Source organism: Bufo bufo, chromosome 2 (genome assembly GCF_905171765.1).
Source record: "Bufo bufo chromosome 2, aBufBuf1.1, whole genome shotgun sequence".
NCBI classification, from domain to species: Eukaryota; Metazoa; Chordata; class Amphibia; order Anura; family Bufonidae; genus Bufo; species Bufo bufo.
Window position 1 is genome coordinate 73,815,912 of NC_053390.1, and position 18,383 is coordinate 73,834,294.

General features: G+C 50.4%; 1 protein-coding gene across 13 annotated transcripts in view; it reads right to left on the bottom strand.

The window, feature by feature from the left end:
- LOC120992310 (von Willebrand factor A domain-containing protein 5A-like) overlaps window positions 1-18,383 on the bottom strand; it is a 163,091-nt gene that overhangs the window by 58,935 nt on the left and 85,773 nt on the right. For all 13 annotated transcript variants that reach the window (XM_040421224.1, XM_040421223.1, XM_040421218.1 and 10 more), the window contains exons 13-15: window positions 12,075-12,178; window positions 4,479-4,699; window positions 1,099-1,185 (exon numbers count right to left, since the gene is read on the bottom strand). In XM_040421224.1, coding sequence (XP_040277158.1) covers window positions 1,099-1,185; window positions 4,479-4,699; window positions 12,075-12,178 — 412 coding nt within the window. The remainder of the gene's footprint in view (window positions 1-1,098; window positions 1,186-4,478; window positions 4,700-12,074; window positions 12,179-18,383) is intronic.

Sequence of the window (18,383 nt, forward strand, 5' to 3'; positions counted from 1 at the left end):
GGTCCATCAGTGGATTTCGCAGGTAGTGATTTATCAATCAAATTACCCCAGAGGGTGATTGGGAAGGTCCAGACGTCCACCAGTGGATTGCGCAGGTAGTGCCATATCACCCAACGACCTCGGAGGGTGATTGGCAAGGTCCAGAGGTCCATTGGATTGCGCATGTGGTGCCTATCAACCAAACGGCCCGGAGGGTGATTGTGAAGGTCCGGAGGTCCACTATTGGATTGCGCAGGCAGTGCTTATCAACCAAGCGACCGCGGAGGGTGATTGGGAAGGTCCGGAGGTCCACCATAGGATTGCGCAGGTGGTGCCTATCAACCAAAAGGCCCGGAGGGTTATTGGGAAGGTCCGGAGGTCCACCATTGGATTGCGCAGGCAGTGCTTATCAACCAAGCGACCGCGGAGGGTGATTGGGAAGGTCCAGAGGTCCACCATAGGATTGCGCAGGTGGTGCCTATCAACCAAAAGGCCACGGAGGGTTATTGGGAAGGTCCGGAGATACACCATTGGATTACGCAGATGGAGAATACCAATCAAGCGACCCTGGAGGGTGGATTGGGAAATGAGAGGTCCTCCTCTGTCCGTACTAGGACACGGGCCCAGTCTAACACAGATAGGGCAGTCCTGCGGCGATGAGGCCTGATTGGGCAGGACCCGAATCTTTTATGGCTTTTCTTTATTTATTTTAAAGTAAAATTGGGATGCCCAGCCTCAGATGACAAGAGGCTTCTCACAAACTGAAGCTCTCTCTCCAGGCTGGAGGGGGTATAGCTGCCAGGGGAGGAGCTAACAGCTTTTACTAGTGTCAACGCCTCCTAGAGGACATAGCTATACCCACGGTCTCTGTGTCCCCCAATGAATATGGGCGAGAAATACGATTGATTATATATATATATATATATATATATATATATAATCAATCAGACATGCTGCTAAGGGAAAAACAAGCTACCCGTGCAGCGTCTTGATAATGATTTGCAGATGTAGCACTCAATGCCTTATCCCTCTGCTGAGCACCACGATGCTATACCAATGATAAATGATATATACATACAGAAGTAACTTTCATGCCCAAAAAGAAGTAACACTACTCACCGAATCTTGGCTGAGACATATTACGACAGCTCAAAGGTAATGGTCCACTACTACCCATTAGTGACATTGGTGCGCTATACATCATACCTGGGGAAATAAATGAAGGAAAAAACTATAAAAAAAACATGATTGTTATGTCATTTCACATGGATAATTAAATGGGGATTAGTATTTGTAGAAATGCTCATTGCTGATAATTGCTCTGTGTAGAGGTGCTCATTCATTGGGTAATAGTCTCAGTAGATCGACCCATGTAGACAGGGATCTAAACCCTAGAATGAATAAATCTGTATAGGGACAAGCAATTGCAGTAGTGATCGCTAGTCCTCATACAGTGGAGGTGATTGCTGCATGTAATTGCCGCTCTCATCTCCCTGATGATCAAGCAATTATCAGAAAAGAATGGATCATTCCAGATAATTGCTTATAATATCAGTACATGCAAAAGGACCTTTAATAATGTCAGAATACACAGCAAAAATTCACAAGAAGTCTGAGAAGATCCCTGTTTAGAGGAAACTAATAATCAGTTGCCAATATCATATTCTGTGCAGTGTATGAGTCCTCACTTTTGATGTACCAAAAGGATTTCACATAATCTTGCTGTACTAGAAAGGATTTCATGGTGTGACCTCTGTTGCTGCCCCCATGATGCAGGATGGCAGCTCAGTCATACCCAGACAACACAGTCAAAATGATTGGAGACGGTAATGGCGTTCGAGACAACACAATCCTTGTTAATAATATGTGTTAACTCTTAATGTTGGCCTGCAAATTGTAAGAAGCCCTAACGGAAGTTGGCCATAAAAATGGCCTATAAGCCAGGTCTATGGTGGTCTTCTCTGTGCAGGCGGCAATGTGTACACGTATTCTCATTATTTATTTGCTTCTCTCAGACTCTTCTTAGTGCAACCCCTCTATTCTAGATAAACTCTTCTCAAACTTCCACTATGAGACAAGGAATTATTGAAGAGTGCAGATCTTCTTTTTGTCCAAAGCTTCGTGTCGTGCATCAGCCCATTTAACCAAAGGATTGAATGCTCAAAGCTCTCTGAAGCCTTTGGTTATGTTGACAATGACATCTCTTAGAAAGGACTCAGGTTATTGGGGTAGGCAGTGATACTGTGCCTTAACACGGTGCACATCGGTGTGCAGAAAAGCTGCAAGAAATCTGCACCAAAACCGCACCAAATAAAAACGTACATAAATCCACACTTTTTATCACGGTTTTGATGTGTTTTATGCGGTTTCCATTGGAAAGGGTAAAATCCACAATTGACACGCTGCAAATTTCAGTAGGTCGATTTTCACTGGGCTAAAGAACTGCGTGTAATCCACACCATGTGAAGGCACCCCTAAAAGGGTGCTGCCGATATGGTTAGTGATGTTAAATGATAAGGTTTATGACAGCCACTACTATATGGACACTGCACAGTTCTATTATATGAGCACTGATATGACCAGTTCTATTATATGAGCACTGATATGACCAGTTCTATTATATGAGCACTGATATGACCAGTTCTATTATATGAGCACTGATATGACCAGTTCTATTATATGAGCACTGATATGACCAGTACTATTATATGAGCACTGATATGACCAGTACTATTATATGAGCACTGATATGACCAGTTCTATTATATGAGCACTGATATGGCCAGTTCTATTATATGAGCACTGATATGCCCAGTTCTATTATATGAGCACTGATATGGCGAGTTCTATTATATGAGCACTGATATGGGCACTGATATGGCGAGTTCTATTATATGAGCACTGATATGACCAGTTCTATAATATGAGCACTGATATGACCAGTTCTATAATATGAGCACTGATATGACCAGTACTATTACACTGCCTGTCCAAAAAAAAAGTCGCCACCTGGATTTAACTAAGCAAATAGTTATGAGCCTCCTATTGGTTAGTTACTGCATGGGCGATTATCTTTCAGCTGGCAACAAGTTATTTAACCCCAACTGGTACAATGAGTTGCTTCTCATTTCTTAAACAACCATGTCGAAAGACACATCTCGTGGTCCTGGAAAAGATGTTAGTCTGATTGAGAAGGGTCAAATCATTGGCATGCATCAAGCAGAGAAAACATCTAAGGAGATTGCAGAAACTACTAAAATTGGGTTAAGAACTGTCCAACGCAATATTAAAAACTGGAAGGATAGTGGGGACCCATCGTATTCGAGGAAGAAATGTGGCGGGAAAAAAATCCTGAATGATCGTGATCGGCGATCACTTCAACGTTTGGTGAAATCAAATCGAAGAAAAACAGTAGAACTCAGGGCTATGTTTAATAGTGAAAGTAAGATTATTTCCACACGTACAATGCAAAGGGAACTCAAGGGATTGGGACTGAACAGCTGTGTAGCTGTAAGAAAACCACTAATCAGTGAGGCAAACCAAAAAAAAGGCTTTAATTTGCTGGGGAGCATAAAGATTGGACTCTGGAGCAATGGAAGAAGGTCATGTGGCCTGAAGAGTCCAGATTTACCCTGTTCCAGAGTGATGGGCGCATCAGGGTAAGAAAAGAGGCAGATGAAGTGATGCACCCATCATGCCCAGTGCCTACTGTACAAGCCTGTGGGGGCAGTGCTATGATCTGGGGTTGCTGCAGGTGGTCAGGTCTAGGTTCAGCATACAGTATGTGCTCCAAGATTGAAGTCAGCTGACTACCTGAACATACTGAATGACCAGGTTATTCCATCAATGGATTTGTTCTTCCCTGATGGCACGGGCATATTCCAAGATGACAATGCCAGGATTCATCGGGCTCAAATTGTGAAAGAGTGGTTCAGGGAGCATGAGACATCATTTTCACACATGGATTGGCCACCACAGAGTCCAGACCTTAACCCCATTGAGAATCTTTGGGATGTGCTGGAGAAGGCTTTGCACAGCAGTCAGACTCTACCATCATCAATGCAAGATCTTGGTGAAAAATTAATGCAACACTGGATGGAAATAAATCGTGTGACATTGCAGAAGCTTATCGAAACAAAGCCACAGCGAATGCGTGCCGTAATCAAAGCTAAAGGCGGTCCAACAAGTGTTTGAACTTTTTTATTTTTTTTGGGTGGAGACTTTTTTTATGGACAGGCAGTGTATATGAGCACTGATATGACCAGTTCTATTATATGAGCACTGATATGACCACTACTATTATATAAGGCACTGATATGGTAAGTTGTTTTATATAAGAACTGAAATGGCCAGTTCTATTGTATGAGATCTGGCATGGCTGGTTCTATTATATAAGCACTGATTTTGTTACACAATATGTAGGTTGATATGAATGGTTATACTATACGGGTACTAATATGGCTAGTACTTGTATATGAGCATATACTTGGTATTTTTACCATGCATAAAACCTGGAGCAGGGATGTCTCTTCGTACTGGAGGACCTTCCACTGGAGTCTTGGTGTCTTTATTAACAGCAACAAAGGCAGTAAGCGAGGAGATGACTCCAGACTCTAGACTGACCTCCAGGATCCTCTTCTTCCCATCCTCGGATCTAGAGTCCTTTCCACATTCCAGCTCAGAGATCAGAGACTTAGCTGCCAGTCTATGGATGGTGGGTCTGAGAAAAGAATGGGATTTAGTAGATGGGTAGATCTACGATTGGTTTGTTGTCAGTGTGGTCATTGTGTACAGTGGTTTCAAGAAGAATCCATGCTCAAGATCAAAAAGCAATATGATAAGACGTTAAATCAGAAGAAAAAAATCTGGTACTGTTTCAGCCTATAGAAAAACATGTTTTATTGATCACATTAAGAGAAAGAAAATAATCATACCAGGTATAGCAGGTATCATACCTTTTTAAAGGTGTTTTCCAGGTGTTTTATACTGATGACTATCCTCAGGCCATCAGTATCTGATCAGTGGAGGTCTGACACCTGGGACTCCCGCCGATCAGCTTTTTGAAAAGGCAGCGGTGCTCGCAGTAACACCGCGGCCTACTCCAGCTTTGCCTAGGCCAGGTGACTCTACGTTCATCGGCCTAGGTGCAGCTCAGCCCCATATAAGTAAATGAGGCTGACCTGCGATGCCAAGCACAGCCGCTATACAATGTACGGTGCTGTGGTTCATGAGCTGAGAGGTCATGGCACTACTGCGAGCGACGGTGCCTTCTCAAACTGCTGATCATTGGATGATGTCTGACCCCCACCAATCAGATACTGATGACCTTTCTAGAGGATAGGTCATAAGTATAAAACTCCCAGAAAACCCCTCTAAATTTCTAATAAAATATAACCAATTTAACATAACAAGCTTTCAAAACAAGTTAGGTAATTCATCAAGCAAAGTATAACAAAATGTCTGAAAAAGTACACACACGTTAGTAAGGCTGAAGCTCAGCCTGCATTTGTGGGAGGGGCTTGAGCCTTTATCAGCCCCTCTCCCCCTCACCTGGTAGGCTACGGCGCCATGTGTTTACCCCCCCATAGCAGTCACCTATACCGCGGTCATCGATGTGCATTCCACCGTGGAACGCACGAGGCACCCCACCTTAGCTACAGCGCTATGTGTGGCCGGCCAGCGGCAGGCCTCCTTGGCGACCGCATAAGCGTTTTCATGCCCTTAATGCTTGTTTGAACATGTGCCACAGGTTTCAAGATTATTAAAAATGTATTAGATTTTACTGATAGGTCATTCCTGTGCAAGATTCGTCTCCCCCCTTCCCCCCCCCCATACCTTTTTGCTGCTACCGATCCATTTTGCGGTTCTTGGGCCGGGGTCTGGGGAGGGGAATCGCGCCCTCCTGCAGGGGTCATGCAGCGCAGGCTCCCGGACAGCCTTGGGCGCCTTCTGCGCATGCTGGTCACCAGGGGGCGACGCGGGGCTGCCATTCATCCAGCCCCCCCACAACAATAAGTTCTATTTTCATGGCCTCTTACGTTTTAAGTAAATGTTTCAAAGACCAATTTTACCTGTCTCCTGCCTGGGTTCATGTCCAATGTCTCTCACATGTGTATGGTAGGGTTTAGGCTGGGTTATGCGCTGGGGTTCCGCCTACTGACATCCCAGGTGGGGTGCGGCAGGACATTCTGCCATGCTCCTGGGAGCAATCCCATCGCCATGTGCTGCGTTTTGTTAAAAACAAAACAAACAAAAAAAAACATCCGCCCTGAGACGCTCAGGTGGACCCCCTTTTGCAGGATTCGCCCTGCCACTTTTCTGATGTTTCTCCACCTGGTTGCGCCCAGGCCTGTTATCATCTGCCTGGTACGCCCAGGCCACTGTTGTCTTTGTGTCCATAGCCACTTAGATCCGTGATTGTTCACCAGGGCACGGTCGGTTGTCTTGTCTCGTCACAGTGTCGTCCCCTGGATCGCCCAGGGCACAGTTCATTCCTGGTACGCCCAGGTCCTCCTTGCCTATTTAACCTTCTTTGATACGTGGGTCTCTTCGCACCTTTCAGCCTAACAATTCGTCCTGTATGTTCTGCACTATCTAAGGGGCCACTCTCCCGACTGTTCCTCAAGTTTCTTCTACGCTCTTTTTTCCACCTTAATCACAGGTCCGCCATGTAAATGTCTTCCGTCCTTCGCGGGCCGCTGCTACGCGCAGCTTCTGTCTCATGGCAACGCGCCATCGCTCCTTTCGGCCACCTGGTACGCTCAGGTGGCCTCCTTCTGTCAATGACCAATCTGATACGCTCGAATAGTTTATTTGACTCTAGGGGTGCGCCCCATCCTGGCCAGTTCGCCTGGCTCAAACAGGTCTGGGGTCATCCTTCATTCTGCACTCTCAAGTTTCGCCTGTTACCCTTTTGTTGATTTTCAGGTTTTGTCCTATTCCCAGGTTCCTTTCCGTCCTGTACAGGTAAGTTCTCACTGACATCGTCAGCGAGCCCCTCGGGTCAATGTTCACAGTTAATTTGTTTCTTCATCTATCCGGCCAGGTCAGGTTCTGCTAGTACGTGTTACGGGTTCTGTTTTCGGGTACGTGTTTATCTTTGCCCTTGCACCTCTTCGGTCCTGTTACTCCGTCACCTTCTCTTTTTTTTTTTTATTATCTGTCACGCCATTTATGTTTCAACAGATCAACTATGTCTCGGGCCTCGGATATAGATGACAGCCTATCTGTCTCTGAAACGATAATTTCAGGACAAGCTGGTCCATCGACTCTAAGGAGTTGGACCATTCCAAAGTTGCTGGCGGAGCTTAACAGAAGAGGCATCCCGCATCCAGCCTCCGCCAGAAAGGCAGAGCTATACAAGCTCCTCATGGTCAGCACAAACACTTCCGTGGTTCAACCGGAGACATCTTCCATCCAGCTCTCACTGGTGCAGCTACAATCCACCTTGAATTCACTGGTCGAGAGTGTCGGAGCTAGAGTCCCGCCCGTCCGTGGCACCCCCGGCACCCGTCCTGCTGACCGCACCGTCCACTTCGGTTTGGCTGACACCAGGTATGCCCAGGCCCATTCCCCAGGTGACCCCCTCGCAGTTCATCCCTGACAATCTCAAGAGAGACATTCTGGCAGGGAAGGACGTTAATCTGGCGTCGGTTCTCATTGCCGCCCAGGATGTACCCGAGAACAGGGTAATCAATTGTGGGGATGTGTCTGTGGTCCTCAGGACCAAGGACTCTCGGCTTAACTGCAAATTGCCCATTCCAGAGTTTGTCCTGGCGTTTAGCCTCTTCAGAGACATTGTCTGCACCGCACAGCCAGAGAGAAGTGAAGAGCTGGACAGCTACTTGTACCTGGTCACTGACCTGGGTCACAAGTATTGAGGTTCAGCCTTCTACGACTACCATCGTTCTTTCTCGGCTAAAGCGGCAGCAGCTTTGGCACAGTTTCAATATGTCACTAGCTGGGCCTCCATTGACACAGAACTTTTCTGCCGTCACTTCGCAGGCCTCAGGGCACCCACCTGCGCGATGTGCCAATCTATCTTTCATACATCTGAATGGTGCCCAAATACCGCCCACTCGGCTCAGGACAGGGCTCTCCCGGGAACCTCCGGGTCCCCGCAGACCAACCCCTCCACTGACAAACTCGGCCGGCCCATCTTCTACTTAGGAAGGAGCCAGATCTGCAATAACTTCAATTAAGGTGGTTGCTCCTATGCCAGTTGCAGTTCTCTCCACGTTTGCTCCTTGTGTTTTAGGGCCCACCCTCGTTCCTCCTGTCCCAAGAAGGCGGCCAAAGGATCCTGACTAGCCGACATTAATGTGGACCTCTTGGTGGCTCTCCTTCGGGACCACCACGATAAGAACTTTGTGGCGTTCCTGTTGACGGGCTTCTTGCAGGGGTTCCACACTGGTCTCGTTGCACTGCCACAGGTTCCTTGGGAGGGCAGGAATCTTCTATCGGCCACCAGGGACCCACCAGCAAAAAGCGAATTGATTCGGTCTGAGGTAGAGAAATGTTTCCTCATAGGTCCTTTGCCATTCATTCCCTTTCTGTCATGGCGCATCAACCCTATCGGCCTAGTGTCCAAGAAAAACACTAATAAAAAAAGGTTGTTCTATGACCTGTCCTGCCCCTCACGTTTCTGCTATTCCCAGCCTTAATTCTCTCATTCCTTCGGAAGAGTTCGCCATGAGGTACTCCTCCATAGAAGACGCCATACGAGCCATTTTGTTGCATGGCAGGGGCACTTGGTTGGCAAAGGCGGACATTGCCGATGCTTTCAAGCTCCTCCCCATCCAACCGCAGTTGTGGCAGTACTATGGCATTGAGTGGGCCGGCCAATATTACTGGTTGTTTGACCAGTTCGCCAAGGCGCTACACTGGATCTTGGTCTATCACGGTGGGCTTCAGACGGTCATCCATTACCTAGATGAATTTCTGATCGCTGAGGGCCCACAGGGCGGATCTGGCATTCTCGCCATCCTCCTTGAGATGTTCGCCAGTCTAGATGTTCCGGTCGCCCAGGCCAAGACTGAGGGTCCCGCCACTAGGGTCTCGTTCCTGGGCATCATCCTGGATTCTGTCAGCCTGCAGGCCAGCCTCCCGGAAGAGAAACTCACTCAGTGCCGAGAGGTCATTTCCCACGCTGCCTCCTCCGGGTACCTCACTAGGGTCGAGTTACAATATTTTCTGGGCCGGCTTAATTTCGCCTCTAGGATCATGCCCCAGGGAAGGATGTTTGTGTCGAGGCTACTCCAGCTTCTTCCCTCGGCACCCGACCAGGACAGCGTCATCCATCGCTATGGCAGACCTGGCCATGTGGGAGTTGTTCCTCTCCCAGTGGCATCTCCCTCTTTGTCCCTCCGTGGTCGCCCTCCTTCCCTACTATCTTTTCGGATGCCGCCGCATCCTGCGGTTACGCAGCCATTTGGGATCCCCATTGGCTGGTTGACCGTTGGCCCATGTCAGTCCTGGAGGATGCCGAGTACATCTGCACCTCCTCCCTGTTGGAGTTATACCCCATTGTCGCAGCCGCTCAGGCCTGGGGTCATCTCTGGGCCAACTCGCCGGTAATGTTTGTCATCAGGCTCTAGTTGACATTTTAGCTAAGGGTAGGGCAAAGTCCCAAAAAATTATGTCACTGTTGCGCCAGCTGGTCTGGCTTGCCCTGTCCCACAATTTCCATTTGCACTGCAGCCACATTCCGGGCCAGCGAAACGTCGCAGCTGACGCATTGTCCCGGTTTAATTTCCCCCTCTTTTTCCAGGTCCTACCCGAAGCCGATACGCTCAGATGTCCCACCCCGACATTCAGTTCCCTGACAATGGGCTAAATGCCCTCATCTCCTCAGCAAGGGACCTGGCACAGCAGTCCCTCGCCCCAAATACAGCCAGGAACTACCAATCAGGCCTGAGAACCTACCAGGAGTTTTTCCAATCTGTAACCACAGGGCGGACTAGCGGACATCCCATACATCATGGCCTTTATCGCCCATTGTCATCACCATTTGCATCTCTCGCATAGCACCATCAAGTTATACCTTGCGGGCGTCCAACACCACACCATGCTCCACAACCCGGGGGGGGGGGCTCCATTTTTTCAGCGCATGCGGTCAAGGCCACCTTGCGTGGGGTCCAGAAAGGTAGGGTCAATCCCCCGTCCCGTAGACAGGCGGTCACAGGAGAGATGTTCCAGAAGATGTCATCAGCCATGGATGGCGCCCCTTTTGGGCCCTTCTCCAGCTTGGTCATTAAAGCTGCTATGTACCTGGGCTTCTACGGATTCCTTAGGCCAGGCGAATTCACTTGCAGTTCAGCGCGACGCAGTGGTCTGTCCAAAGAACAGCTAGTGTGGAACCAGGGCCACTATACGCTTAAGTTGGTGTCCACTAAGACAAGCCAAACAGGTCCCCCGGTTGAGGTTACTTTTTTCCAGTCTGGCAATAAGTGGTGCCCAGTACAAGTCTTTGGGCAGCTCATGCACGCCATCCGTGAAGCTCCCCCTCACAGCCCACTGCTACCTCATCTTAATGGCTCTCTCACCTCTGCGCAATTCATCTGCCATATCTGTACTCTTGCCTCTGGCTTAGGGTTCGGCCCCGGCTCTATATCTGGCCATTCCTTCTGCATTGGAGCTGCATCTGCAGCTTCCCAGCACAGGGTCCCCGCTCATGTCATCCGGAAAATGGGAAGGTGGCGCTCGTCATGTGTCACCAGGTATATACCTAACCCGCAGGTAGAAATTTCGCAAGCCTTTCAGTCTCTGGTGTTATGAGTCAATAAAGTTCTTGAATTAACTATCTTGGTTTCCTTTTTGCCCCCTTATAGGCTGCTCTCGTACCCGGCTCCAGGCACAACTCAGCCGGTTTAGGTTCAAGGCGGGCACGCCTGCCCAAGTCCAATTTTAGCCACGACCACAAGTTAGTAAGGCTGAAGCTCAGCCTGCATTTGTGGGAGGGGCTTGAGCCTTTATCAGCCCCTCTCTCCCTCACCTGGTAGGCGTTCTGGGCTTCAACTCACCTGCCAATTCCCCTTATTTTCTTAATCTTCTCCTCTAGGGCAGCCCCCTTATAGGCTGCTCTCGTACCCGGCTCCAGGCACAACTCAGCCGGTTTAGGTTCAAGGCGGGCACGCCTGCCCGAGTCCAATTTTAGCCACGACCACAAATACATATATACTGTATATGTTTATACGAAGAAGCAGAGATCTGGTGTAATAAATGGACATTTAAAAAACAAAACAAAAAAACAATAAGGGTCATTTATTAAGACTGGTGTTTTAGACACCGGCCTTAATACCCCTTGCACTGAATGTGCCTAAGTTATGTAGAGGTGCATATCCACTGCCTGTCCAGATGGTTCCGTTATGCTTTCCCATTGACCTCTATTCTCATGGGTCAAAATGGAATGCCTCTAAAAGGTTTCTATTTAGAATTCCGTCTTATGAATTCCGTTATTTTCCGTTATAACCATGTTATGACGGAAAGATATAAAGTAATTCATAACGGTGATGTGAACCCGCGCTAAGGCCTCATGCACACGGCCTCATGTACTTTTTCACGGTCCGCAAAACAGGGTTCCGTTGTTCCGTGATCCGTTTCCGTTTTTTTTTCCGTGTGTCTTCCTTGATTTTTGGAGGATCACCAGACCTGAAAAGTGAAAAAAAATATCTAAGTCAAGTTTGCCTTGAAAATGATAGGAAAAAAACGGACAGGGATCACGGACGCGGATGACAATCTTGTGTGCCTCCGTGTTTTTTCACGGACCCATTGACTTGAATGGGTCCGCAAACCGTTGTCTGTGAAAAAAATAGGACAGGTCATATTTTTTTCACGGACTGGAAACACGGATCACGGACGCGGATGACAAACGGTGCATTTTCCGAGTTTTCAACGGACCCATTGAAAGTCAATGGGTCCGCAGAAAATCACGGAAAATGGAACAACGGACACGAAACCCAACAACGGTCGTGTGCATGAGGCCTTAGGCTGTTTTTAGCGTCTTTTCCCACAATGCACTGGTGGATTTAATTATTTGTGTTACCCCATTACTCTGTGGGTTTGTTCTGTTTGACAGTGAATTATCCTTGAATTACCTTTCAGCTTTCTCCACTTTAAGAGGGAAACGAATGGTGTTCTTCAAAAGCTCATCCTTAAAGTTGTACTGCAGGCAAACCTCACCTTCCGCTTCAGTCTCCACCTAGAAAGTGCAAAAAGGAGATTTTTGGTGAAACTCACCTGTAAAATCTTTTTCTCGTCTTTTCCATTGGACAATGGGTATAGCCTAGGTCATTACTAGGAGGAGATACTATGCAAATAAAAAAGAGAAAGCTCCTCCTCCTTGGGCTATACCCCCATGTTCCACTGGGAGGACCCCAGTGCGTGCAAAAGCAGTAGGAGAAGGAGACCAAAGCCATAGAGACCAGAACAATGTAATACCGCCATCGGACCGAAAACCTTCAGGACCCGAAGAACTAAACCAACCTTTCCTACAACAGGTAAGAATGGGAGGAAGCTGTGTCCCCCAATGGAAAAGACGAGAAAAAGATTTTACAGGTGAGTTTCACAAAAAATCTCCTTTTCTCGCACATTCCATTGGGGGACACAGACCATGGGACGTCCTAGAGCAGTCCATGGGGTGGGAAAAAAACAGCACCTCCAGGAGAATACGCGGTCAAACAGGAACCACCGCCTGCAATACCTTGCGCCCAAGGACAGCATCAGCCAATGCCAAAGAGTGCAACTGGTAAAACTTTGTAAAGGTATGCAAGGAAGACCAGGTGGCCGCCTTACAAAGTTGAGATGGCGAGGCGCGATTACGCCTAGCCCAGCGCGGTAACCCCAGCTGAAGGAACCCTTCCACGGGCACGATAAGCCGAGGCAATAGCCGACCGAATCCATCGGGCTACCGAGACCTTGGAAGCCGCCAGACCTTTACGAGGCCCTTCCGGAATCACGAAAAAGAAATCCGTACGGCGGAAAGAGGCAGTAACCAACAGGTACACACACAGAGCCCGGACCACGTCCAGGGAATGGAGAGAGCGCTCCTTGCGGTTCGCCAGAGATGGAAAAAAAGAGGGCAGGACTATATCTTCATTAAGGTTGAAGGCGGAGACCACCTTGGGCAAAAATGAAGGGACCGGACGCAGCACCGCCTTATCCTGATGGAAGACCAAAAAGGGCTCCCTACAGGAAAGCGCGGCCAGCTCCGATACCCTCCTGATCGAGGTGATCGCCACCAAAAAGACCATCTTCCAGGTGAGAAAATTCAAAGAAACCTCCCTCAAAGGTTCAAAGGGAGCCGTCTGGAGGGAAGACAGAACCAAGTTCAAGTCCCAGGGGGGCAGGGGAGGAACATACGAAGGAACCGAATGTGCCACCCCTTGTAGGAAGGTCCTCACTGGACCGAGCAGAGCCAGGGATCACTGAAAAGAAAATGGCCAGAGCAGAGACCTGACCCTTCAGAGAGCTCAACGACATCCCCATCTCAAGACCCGACTGGAGAAAGGAGAGGACCATCGGAATCGAGAAACGAAGGGGAAAAACGCCCAGTTTCTCACAAAAGACAAGAAAGGCCTTCCAGGTACGATGGTATATACGGGATGAAACTGGTTTTCTGGCCTTGATCATGGTCTTCACCACAGAGTCCGAGAAGCCCCTCTTCTTCAGGATGGCGGTCTCAACAGCCATGCCGTCAAGCGCAGCGACCGTAAATTCTGGTGGAAGAGCGGTCCTTGAGACAGTAGATCCTCCCTAAGAGGAAGAGGCCACGGCACATCTGCCAGCATCCGAGTGACGTCCGAGAACCAGGCGCGGAGCGGCCAATCGGGGGCGATGAGAATGGTCGGAATCCCTTCCAACGTGATCTTGCAAGGACCTTCGGTAGCAGAGGCAGAGGTGGAAAGACATAAAGGAGAGGGAAGCCTCGCCACGGAGACACCAGCGCGTCCACTCCGTACGCCTCTGGGTCGCGAGCACGGGCCAGAAACGTGGAAACCTTGTTGTTGAGCCTGGACGCCATCAGGTCGACACCCGGGCGCCCCCACCTGCGACAGATGTCCTCGAAAACTTCCGGGTTTAAGGACCACTCTCCTGGATCCACAGTGTTGCGGCTGAGAAAGTCCGCCTTCCAATTGTCGATCCCCGGGATGTACACTGCCGACAGTACTGGAACATGGGTCTCCGCCCACTGGAGGATCCTCTCCGCCTCCTGCATCACCGTCCGGCTGCGGGTCCCGCCCTGGTGGTTGACGTGAGCCACGGCGGTGGCATTGTCCGACTGGACCCTTACCGGGAGACCTGCCAGGAGATGAGTCCAGTGAGAAAGGGAGAGGAAAATTGCTCTGAGCTCCAGCATGTTGATTGGAAGGCGGGCCTCCTCCACCGACCAAAGCCCCTGCATCGTCCGGGTCTGAAGAACACCACCCCAACCTAGGAGGCTGGCGTTGGTGGTGACGACTGTCCCGGAGATCGGAAGAAAGTTTTGGGGGGACAGCCACCTCAAGAGGTCCGCCCGAACCCGAGGAGGCAGACTGACTCGAGATGCCAGACCGCGCGACGTCCTGTCCCAAAAGGACAGAATCGCCCGCTGTAGAGGCCGAGTGTGAAACTGGGCAAAGGGGACGGCCTCGAAGGAGGCCACCATCAGCCCCAGAACCCTCATGCACTCCCGGATGGAGAGTTGTCGGGAGTGCAGTAGGAGAGTGTCACTACCAGAGCTTTGGGACGTTCTCACAGCTCTGTTTCTCCACCCCTGTGATGATGTCACTACTAGAGCTGGGAGGAGTTTTCACTGCTCTGTTTACTTTTGGTTTCCTTCCTCCCAGCTGTTCTTCATGCGTTTGATTTCCCTCTCTTTATATCACCCCTCCTCCTATTGTAGGGCGTGGATTATAGTTCTCATTTCAGTTGTAGCTCTTGCTTTAGTATCTTCACTTGTAGCTATCAGTTCACTGGACCTGTGTTCTGCTGCAGCAAGCACTCCGGATATTGCCAGCTGTCCTTGGATCCGTCTTCTCTGCGGCTGCAACACCTTCAGCTAAGTGTGCAGACATTGTTGTGTACCTGATTGTTTTCTGACTGGATCTGAGGTGGCCACGGTTCCCTCCATATACTGGGTAGGGCACCGGTGGCCGTGCCCCTTCCACTATTGTAGGGGTTACAGTGGTCATCAGTCTTAGGCACGTGGGCATGCCTCGTTCCGCCATTTGGATCCGGGCATGTGCTTTAGCAGTATAGGGAGAGCTTGAGGGTCGGACAGGGGTCACCCTTTATCCTCCCTAGTTTGGGTCCGGTCAGTAGCTCTTTTACTGTGTATACTATTGTTGCTCACATACAGCCGTGACAGAGAGATACCGATTCCTGAATTCGAGAGGACTTGGAACTCGGAAGGAATACCCGAGCTGCCGTGGTGTCCAGAACCATCCTTAGGAAGGTCAACCTCTGTGAGGGGAGAAGAGATGACTTCTGGACATTGATCAGCCAGCCGAACTGCTCCAGAGTCTGAACCGTGATCCGGATGCTGTCCCTGGCCTGGGGAAGGGAGGAAGCCTTTATCAGTATGTCGTCCAGATAGGGCAACAGAGATATACCCCTGGTACGGAGAAGCGCCAAGAGCGGCGCCAAGATCTTCGTAAATACCTGAGGGGCCGTAGCCAGTCCAAAGGGTAGGGCGACAAACTGGTAATGCTGCCCGCCAACAGCGAAGCACAGAAACCTGTGGTGAGATTCTGCTATAGGGACATGCAAATAGGCGTCTTGTATGTCCACCGACGCGAGGAATTCCCCTGGAAGAAGAGAAGCAATAACGGATCGGAGGGACCTGTTCAACAGCTTCAGATCTAGAACAGGACGCACCGATCCCTCCATTTTTGGCACCACGAACAGGTTGGAGTAGAAACCTTCGCCTTGCTCCTCCAAGGAGACTGGAACAATCACTCCCCTGTCCGAAAGGGAAGAGACCGCCTGCAAAAGAGCCGAGGCCCGGACCGGATCCCCCGGAACCCGAGAAGAGAAGAAACGCTCCGGAGGCCTGGAAGCGAATTCTATTTTGTAACCAGATGTTACAATTTCCAGGGCCCAGGCGTCCTGGATATGATCTCTCCAGACCTGTTGAAAGGAGAGCAATCGGCCCCCCACCGTAAGAGGTGGGGGTGCCCCTTCAGGCAGAAGACTGCTTGGGAGCAGCAGGGCGGGCTGATTGTGGCCGCGGGTGCCAGGAAGGCTGGGGCTTAAAGGCAGGTTTCTTACGGGAGTCTTGAGAGCCACCCTGGAAGGGGGCCGCCGCAGATCTGGAAGAGGAGAAGCGGCGAAAGGACTGGTTCCTAGAACCGGAGGACCGACCTCCAAAATGTGCGCTTGGATCTAGATGGGGCAGGTTGGTACTCTTGCCCCCTGTCGCGTCCGAGATGATCTCGTCCAGCTTAGCACCAAAAAGCCTGGAACCCGAAAAGGGGAGGTTAGTGAGGGAACGCTTAGAGGAAGCGTCAGCGTCCCAAACCTTCAACCAGACTTCTCTACGCTGTGTGACCGAAAGGGCCGAGATACGCGCAAAAAGAATGCTAACATCAAAGGAAGCTTCGCAGAGAAACTTCGTCACCTGAGACATCTGGAGGACAAAATTTAAGGTGTCCGCAGAGGCATCGTGCTCCGCCAGGTCCTGATGGTGGCGATGCAACCATACGGAAAGCGCTCTGGATACCCAGGCCGAGGCAAAAGCGGGCCGCAGGCCAGTGCCTGCCAGAGTGAAGATGGCTTTTGACAGAGAATCCAAACGCCTGTCAACTGCATCCCGTAGGGACGAACTGTCCAATCTGGCCACCGGCGGGTCAACCTAAGAAGGAGGAGAAGACCACTGCTGCACATTTTCTGCAGGAAAAGGATAAAGAGTATCCATACGTTTCGTGGCAGAAAACCGGTGATTTGGGCGGTCCCAAGCCTTAGAGAGGACCTTGTCGAACTCGCCATGTATGGGGAATACAACGGTTTGAGGTTTCCTTGAGTGGAAAAGAGGGAATTCCTGGCTACCAGCGGAAGGCGATTCCACCTGGATATCAAACGTATCCCGGACCGCCGCCACCATAGTGGACAGTTTGGACGAGGGCTCCAGCTCTGTGTCCTCATCAGAACTGGATCTTTCCCCTTCCGATCTATGTTCCCTGCGAGGAGGGGAAGTGTCTGAACGGGCCTCTAGGCGAGGAGGGGAAGCAGAATCATCCGAGGAAGGATGCTGCTGTGTACGCTGCCTCTTAGTGGTTGAGCGTCCTCTGTGGGAACCACTGGGAAGCGGTATGGTGTTAGCCGTAGGATCCGTAGACGCCATGCGCTCCATGAAGGCCATGAAGGCCCGGGAGACTTGGGCTAAGTCAGCGGCCGCCCTAGAAATGGCAGAGGCCCAGGCAGGTTCCGCGGGCTCCGACAGGGCGGAGGGAGGACTGGACTGAGTGAGAGGGGAAGGCGGGACGAGAGGATGATCCTGTCCAGAGGCAAGGCAAGAGTCACAGGATCCAGAGACCGAAAGTGGTAAGCAGCAAACCTTACATAGCCCCAGAGGGGCCGACTTGGATTTTTGTGAGGCCCCAGGTTTTGGCATGATGGCGGTAATCCAGCAATGGAAGGGGCCAGGGTCTCCTACCGTTCCTGCAGCACGCAACCGGGACAGAGTGGAGCCAGAGCAGCCGAGAGCGCTGAGCCGGAAGTAGCAGAAGACAGAGCGCCGCCCACAAATCGCGTCAGGAGGCGCAAAACCCACTCGCACGCGGGAAATATGAAAATAATAAGACGTGGCTGCCGGAAGGGTAGGAGAGACCGCCCCCTAGACACCGCCGAGGGAAGCCGGGAAGTAGCCGCTCATGTAGCGATGCCCCAGACAGGTATCCTCTCCCCCCTCAAACCCCCCCACCAAGCGGTCCTAGCGTCACATCGGGAGACATGGGAGGCAGTGTACCTATCTGCGTCCTGTAGTCTTCGCCCTCAAATCCACACCAGCGGAGGTCACCTCTCAGTCAGCTGGCACAAGGAGTGGCAGTGATCTGGAGGAGGGCAGTGAGGTGACCCCGAATCTGGTAGGCCGCCGGAGCTGCAGATCGAGCCCAGTTCCACTTAACTTCTGGGGAAGGGTGGGAGTCAATTCGACCCCGGCGCTTGCTCCACCAAGAGACCAGGGAAGCAGAATTGCGACCCTGCGTCCACAGCAAAAAAATAAACGGGAGTAGAAAGAATGTCATCCTCCTTATCCGACACTAAGCAAGAACTGGGGTCCTCCCGGTGGAACATGGGGGTATAGCCCAGGGAGGAGGAGCTTTCTCTTTTTTATTTGCATAGTGTCTCCTCCTAGTAATGATCGTCCTAGGCTATACCCATGGTCTGTGTCCCCCAATGGAATGTGCGAGAAAGTAAGCTTAAAG